Genomic DNA, 7,295 nt, shown 5'->3' with positions numbered 1-7,295 from the left:
GACCGCGCCGTGGGCTTTTTTTTAAAAGGCTGTTGTGCACGCGCTCCATCCTTCCCTTTGAGAGCTGGCGCGCGCCTCGCGACTCATCAACAGCTGCACGGTTGAAGTGAAAGATCGAGCGGAGCGAGCACGAGTCCCGGTCCGACGGTCCGGTAGCGGAGCGGCCCAGAGACAGCGACAGCAGGTCGGGACATGAGGAGCCGGCAGCCCGCAGCGCCCACAGCCGCCCCGGAGCGTCCGTGCCAGGGTTAACGCGGAAACTCTCCCCGGTGGGTATTGTTTGGCCGAGTTCTCCACAGTTTGGGTCGATCGATGGGAGATGGTGACTGTTGGGCTGCTAACGTTCGCGACCCGCCTCACCTGGGCTTTCATTTCTGCCGGTTCCGTCAGTCCTGGCCGGAAACTTGAATAAGAAGGGGAGAAAAGTTTGGAATCGGCTGTTAATCGGATCGATAGGCGGCGAGGTGAGGTCCAAGGTGCGGCTAATGTGGGCTTGCAGGTCGTGTTCGGAGCCGGAGTCGCTCGCTCGCGCTGATTTGAAACGCCACCGATGATTGATGTCGCCCAAATGAGCAAATTAGCTCCGCTTATTAAGTACACGTAAACACGTAATAACGGCCTCGCCGAACAAACGCCAACGGTGCTGAGGGGAATTCGCCTGGTTCCTTGATCGTCAAGCAGATCCGGAGTTGCTGGGTTGATCCGGGGATCGTGTGGCCGCCCCGCAAAGATCCCAGCAGCTGATTATACACGCAGCTCACCTGGATACAGTCCGATTCACGCCTTTAATCCGATCTTCTATTTGGGCACAGCCGCTGCTACTGTTGGCGAGTTCTCAAGTGCAAACTGATGAGAAGAAACAGTTTTTCAGGGGTCAGTTAATATTCTGGGGGGGGGGGGGGGGCTGTCACTGTTGGATGCCCAGTTTAAAACCATTCAACCCCCCCCCCCCCCCCCCCACTGTGACCAGTCTACCCATTGTGAATCAGCCCCATTTATAACCAGTCCACATAGTATCCTGGCCATTTATCCTTTCGGTCCACTTGAACCAGTCTACTTGACCTGTTTACCTCACTCTAACTAGTCCCATTTTCCAGCTGTGGCCTCCCAGTAGCCTCTGTGTTCCAGTATAACCAGTATTTTACCTTCTACCCCGCTACAGGCCGTATATTTAGCCTCTCACTTTGACAGTCACTCTGTAGATTCTGTCCTTGAACGTGTCCAGCTGGACTCCGTCCCCTCTCTGAACGTCACATTCGTATATTCCAAATGTTCAAGGAACCACCCTGAACATCCCAGCTAGCAAGCGGCCTTTGGGGGTAATCCCTGACTTCCTGAAAGGGCTACAGGAGGGAATCCCCTCAGCAAATCTGACATAATGTAAGAAAGAGAAACTGAATCTGGTTCTGTTTCTGTTTCCACTGGTGTTGTTGCGTGTTTGAACTTGCTGGTCCAGTCGCTCCACTTCTGAGCGATCAGAATTTCTTCTCTCTTTCCTTCAGTTTCAGCGGTCCGGCTGCTGAAAGAACTGCTGTGTGCAGCCACAAAGAAAGAATTCCCAGTGGTGGCGGCACAAACCCGCCGTCTTTCTAAATGTGCGATGGTTCCAGTCGCCACGGGCGAGTTCCTGTAGCTCAGCCGCCGGATTTAGGTGCGACTCCGTCAGATTGGACGAAGCAACAAGTGAAAGGACGGGGAGACGTCTCGTAAATCTCGAACGAGACGAGCGAATGTTGGTTTGGGGAACGTTTTCCTCACTTTGCTTCGCATGTGTTTCAGCAGAGGAAATGACTAGTTGCTAAAAAGATGCGTTTCCTGTTTCCTGTGGTGGGATCTGTGTATCTCAGCGCGCGTCTGTGAACGGATCCTTTCTGCAGATAAACGGCCCTGTTCTGTTCTGCCGCTCAGCTCTCGCTGTTCTGCTCCACCCGCAGGTCCCCGAAACCGTAGAAACCAGGAAAATGCCGACTCACCAGTTGCTGCAGTGCGTCGAGAGCCCAGACGGGCCTGCCCGAGACACCCTGACCAGCATGGGGCCCGGATCCAGCATGACCCCGCACGGCTCGGGTCCAGAAAAAGCGGCGGACGGCGCGCTGACGTCCTGCATGTTCTGTGAGCAGACGTTTACTCGCCACCAGGAGCTGGGGCCGCACGTTTTAGCGCAGCACCCCACCACGTTCTACGGGCCGGCCGTGCTTCAAGTGGAGGCCGAGTTCAGGATCCCGGGAGAGAGACCGCGGGTCAAAGCCAGTCGCCTCCCGGTCCCCAAGGAGGAAGTCCTCAGCTGCATCGTGTGTGGTCAGGTTTCTCAGGACGCCGGCGAGCTGGAAGCCCACATGAGGAGGCACAAGGACTACTTTACCTTCTGCTGCAACGTGTGCGGACGGCGATTTAGAGAGCCCTGGTTCCTCAAGGCGCACATGAAGATGCACGCCAAAGCGGGCTCCAAGAGCAGGGCCCAGCAGGACCTGGAGAGCCCGGTCACGGTCAACGGCGTTCTCCAGGACGCCCCTCCCGGGCCCGTGGCCACTCTTTACAAAATGTGCATGGTTTGTGGCTTCTTCTTTCCTGACCACGACGCTTTGGTGGAACACTGTAAAGTCCACAATCGAGAGCTGGAACCCAGCAAAGACGAAGGCGCTTCGGTCACACAGAAGATGTTCCTTCACGGTCTTGGACTTCTCCCGCGGCCTCATGGACAACCTGAGAGGTTATCAAAATGGATCCCCCAGTTAGATCCTTTCAACACTTATCAGGCTTGGCAACTGGCCACCAGGGGGAAGATAGCAGTGGGGCCTAATACGACGAAAGATGCCAGCCAGGAGGCCAGCACAGACAACGAGGACGGCAGCTCTGACAAAGACGAGTCGGGCAACGGTTGGACCGAAGGACAAGGAGACAAAGCTCCCAGAGACGTCCTCGCCCGGGAGCTGCGCTCTCAGCAGCAGCTGGGGGCAGGAGGCCCCGAAACCCGGCGCAGGTGCCTCATACAGAAGGTGAAGGAGAAAGAGAGACCCACCAGGTGCGACGACTGTCAGAGGACCTTCAGGACCTACCATCAGCTGGTCCTGCACTCCAGAATACACAAGCGCGACCGGAGCGGCGAGGAGAGTCCAACGTCTGGTGAGAGGAAGTTCAGACCGGAGCAGGCCGAGGACGGCTCCGAGGAGGGCTTCGAGGAAGCCGTGTTGTCGGAGCCCCTTGGACCAGGTACTTTCAGCTCTGTCTCTCTGTCGTGGTTAATGTCTGCAAGTGCTCCCCCTGCAGCCGGGAGGGGGTAATTACAACGGCTGTGCTTTCTCGCGTGTGTCTCAGGTGAAGACGGTTTCGGTCAAACGAAAGCCCGATCCAAAGAATGCAATTATTGCGGAAAGTCTTTCCGCTCAAGCTACTACCTCACCATTCATCTGCGGACCCACACAGGTAAATTCCAAATGTTTGCCCCCGAGGATGGCGACAGGGGCGCCTGTGCACAGCAGCCCCCCGGCTCCGTTTCTCCACCTTCTTTCAAATGTGTGTGTTGATCTTCCTGTGGCAGGTGAGAAGCCGTACAAATGTGTTCACTGCGACTACGCCGCAGCCCAGAAGACCTCACTGAAGTATCACCTGGACCGGCATCACAAGGACAAGCGCTACGCCGAGCTTCCCGGCAGACCTCCGGCCCCCGCTGTGGGTGGGAAACCCGCTGAGAGCAGAGCCGGACCAGCGGCCCCCGCGGCGTCGGCGTGCAGCTCGGCAGCGTCGGAGGACAGTTGCGAGAGTGTCGACGACAAACCCGGAAATCCACCCGTCCAAATGAATGGAGGGTGTCAGAAATTAATTCCCGTCGCTGCGAACTCGCTGACGGATGATGGAGCAAACTGTCCCACAGCTGCTAACCTGAAGAAAGACGAGCTCAGGGAGGAGAAGCCTGACGTCCCTTTAAATCTGTCCTTAAAGGTGTCCCTCAGCATCCGTCCCAGCGCCGCGTCCAGAAGCGCTTCCGTTCCGCTCGCCTGCCAGTTCTGTACTTATAAAACCTTCTACCCAGAGGTTCTGATCATGCACGCGAGGCTGGTTCACAAGCACAAACCTGTGAAGAAGAATGGACCGGTTGGAGGTTCGAAACCCAACCGTCTGACGGGCTGCCCCCCCGCCCTGGAGGGGAGGGACGTCGCCCCGCTTCCCGTCTTTGGCGGGCGGCACCCTCGCCGGACCAAATCGCCGCTTCGTCCACCAGCCAAACCACAAGAAAAGCTGCCTGGCAACACCCCCCTCCCCCCGAAGACGTCTCCTGTCCGCGCACCCTCGCGTGACGTCCAGGAGACCCAGCATCAGAGACGCGACGGCGACGCACCCCCCCGACAGCAGCCGTCCGGCTACGCAGAATTATCCAAGAAACCCTCGATGGGAGGCAAGCCCGTCCCGGAGCGCCCGGGACCTCCAGACCGCGTCCCGGTCACCGAGTGGTCTTACCCCTCCAGGAACGGCGCCTCGTGGCACTCGGATGCTGCCAGGTTGTGCCTGTCCAGCCAGTTTGGACCCCTCCCCCCCATGGATTTTGGGGAACCGCCGTCCAAGAGGTTAAAGTACGTGGTGGCTCCGTGCAGGGAGGCAGACGCCGTTGTGTTCAGAGGGCCGGTGGGGGCCACTTCCAGCCGGCTGCTGATTCCAGGCAGAGGTGGGAAAAGCGTGTCTCCGCCTGCAGCTCCGGAGAACCTGGTTCCCCCGAAAACAGCAGCAGCTATGGGGGGAGGTCTGGACAGCGAGTGGAGCATGATGAACCTCCTGAGCTCCTACTCGCCCAATGACCTGGCCTCCCTGTACCACAGCGCCCCGCCCCCCCCGGCCCACGCGGGACTGGCCAACCCCAGAGCAGGTATGTGTTAGCAGCGGCGGTCCGTGTTTACATCCAGAACCTTAACGTGGGATTAACGTGAGAGGTTTCTCCTCAGGGGGCATCACGGTGCTGTACCAACACTTGCCCACTCTGCCCAACCTGCAGAGGAGAGATCCAGCCGCGCTCTTCCCCAACCAGCGCTACGGGACCGCTGACAAAACCGCCTGAGGCGCCGCGTCGGGAGGTGGTGCCGGGGCGGCGCTCCTCCCCGTCCTCCCGTCTTATTTATGGACAGTTTGGAGACGAGCAATGATGCCACAGGCCGGACAACGCATTCCTTTTCTTGAGAAATGCTTTTCTTTGGGTTGACGCCGTCAAGGCTTCAGACGCACTGGACCCACATTAACGTTCCAGATATTTGTAACGTGCACGTGAGGGCACAGACGTGCGTTCGGCTCTGGTCACCGAACCAGCCAGAGGACTATTTTTTTTGGCGTAAGGCACCAGGGAGTGTGTTTGTGTGACACCTTTGGGCCAGTGCACAGGCCCAGTGCACGTGTATTGAAGTGTTCTACCTCATTTCCTGCTGGAGACACTATTATTGATGTGAAGCTGCTGTATCGGCCGTGTGAACGCGCCTCCGCTCGCGCCCGGCTCCTCCCGGACCACCGGCGGGGCGTTCCACCGGCTGGGGCTTTTCTGCTGACGGTTTTCTTTACTTGAAACATCTTCGTTGGCTCAGTATTCAGTCGCTCTGAGAGTTTCAGCTCAGTCCTGATGTCAGTGAGATCAGGAGAGGACAAAAGGTTTTGACTCAGGTTGACATATTTACAGGCTTCACCGGGCTGTTTACCACTTTGGAAGCCTCGGGTTAAGTTAATAATTAAATTTGTTTTTGTATTCATAAAATGTGTAAAAAAAATGGAAATATTATTTGAGCTTTGTACGACACGTTTGATTAATAATAAAGTGAGGTGCAAAGTTCTCGTCTTATTTATTGAAGTGTTGAAATGTGCTTGATGAGTGAAAGTTTGGGAAATAATTGTGCAGCGTAGCTAAATGTTGAGTCACAAAGATCATTCTGGGTTTCAGGGCCTTGCTCAAGGGCCCACAGGAGCCCACGAACTCACCTCTTTGAGTTGGGATGTGAACCTGACATATAAAGTAAATAGTGAATAAAGCATGAGCTGTCCTGTAGCGGATAGTTTTTAATCATTAAATGGAATAATGAAATTATTTAATCATTTTCTTTGGAATATTTTAGAAAATACATTTTGCAACGTTTTAAAATCACGTCATCATTTGTGAATGTGTCGGAGTGTCCACCAGATGGCAGTGTTGACCAACCTCTGCGGCTTCCTGAAGGCCTCGGCCTCATCCTGCAGGAGTCGAGTCCAGGTGAGCGCGCAGCGTGGACGCGCTCGGTGCACGAACGACAGGTCCGAGCACTGAGGCGACGTGTTGGAGTCTTTGACCATGCAGGGATGCAGGGATGGAGCTGCCTATCGGCCATCCAGCGGCCCCCCCTGGTGGGACATCAGCGCCGCGGTTTGCTGTGGGTCCACGTGCAGGAACTCCCGAAGCTTCCGGGCTTTTCTGAGTGCGTTTGCACGAGCACGCTGTCGCTGAATGTCGCATATCTGCGGACAGCACTGACAACACGCATCACGCAGCTGCGCTCTGCATACGGCAAATTACAGAGGACAATCTCCCGCATCCTGCGCACTTTCAACTTTCCTGCCCCCCCCCCCCCCCGTTCTGAGTAGACCACATCTGTTGGCTGTCTGCTCCCCAGGGCCACCACTGTGTAATCTATTGCATTAGCTCACATTAGTGCACATCGCCCATGGGTCTCGGTAATCACAAACGCAAAATGAGCATTTCACTTAGCATCACCCTCAGATTCCTCCCGCACCGCGGCGCACGCGCCGGATGATGCGGGAGGACGCGAGCCGACAGCAGCTTGTGACGAGCATCTTACCCCCAATCCGCGTGTCCGCGCCGCCACGAGCCCCTGTCGAGAGGCCCTTTGATCGGGGGAGATCCTTAAAGTCTCCCGCGTCCACTTCACGCTTTTCTCTTTCATTTGGAGACTCGGGAGATGCTAAAATATTCAAATGCCAGAGATTTGCTCTGACCTTAATGGTCTGAGCACTGGTTAAACTGGGACAGGGAGGCTAAATGGACTGGTTAAACTGGGACAGAGAGGCTAAATGGACTGGTTATACTGGGACAGGGAGGCTAAATGGACTGGTTATACTGGGACAGGGAGGGTAAATGGACTGGTTATACTGGGACAGGGAGGCTAAATGGGCTGGTTATACTGGGACAGAGAGGCTAAATGGACTGGTTAAACTGGGACAGAGAGGGTAAATGGGCTGGTTATACTGGGACAGAGAGGGTAAATGGGCTGGTTATACTGGGACAGGGAGGGTAAATGGGCTGGTTATACTGGGACAGGGAGGCTAAATGGGCT

At 56.1% G+C, this 7,295-nt stretch overlaps 1 protein-coding gene across 1 annotated transcript; it reads left to right on the top strand.

The window, feature by feature from the left end:
- znf217 (zinc finger protein 217) lies at positions 1-5,802 on the top strand. Its single transcript, XM_003963596.3, has 5 exons — positions 1-269; positions 1,935-3,210; positions 3,316-3,423; positions 3,539-4,858; positions 4,935-5,802. The coding sequence occupies exons 2-5, from the start codon at positions 1,962-1,964 to the stop codon at positions 5,045-5,047; spliced, it is 2,790 nt and encodes a 929-aa protein (XP_003963645.2). The 5' UTR covers positions 1-269; positions 1,935-1,961; the 3' UTR covers positions 5,048-5,802.
- The last annotated feature ends 1,493 nt before the right edge of the window (positions 5,803-7,295 follow it).

This window comes from Takifugu rubripes, chromosome 3 (genome assembly GCF_901000725.2).
Source record: "Takifugu rubripes chromosome 3, fTakRub1.2, whole genome shotgun sequence".
NCBI lineage: Eukaryota > Metazoa > Chordata > Actinopteri > Tetraodontiformes > Tetraodontidae > Takifugu > Takifugu rubripes.
The sequence above is the reverse complement of the archived record's forward strand: the minus strand, read 5'-3'. Positions and strand labels throughout refer to the sequence as shown.

Bases quoted from the DNA above. Each gene is read 5' to 3' on its own strand.
- znf217 (XM_003963596.3), top strand. From the start codon at position 1,962: ATGCCGACTCACCAGTTGCTGCAGTGCGTCGAGAGCCCAGACGGGCCT. The intron at 3,211-3,315 runs GTACTTTCAGCT...CGTGTGTCTCAG, and splicing joins GTCGGAGCCCCTTGGACCAG to GTGAAGACGGTTTCGGTCAA. The intron at 3,424-3,538 runs GTAAATTCCAAA...TTCCTGTGGCAG, and splicing joins TCATCTGCGGACCCACACAG to GTGAGAAGCCGTACAAATGT.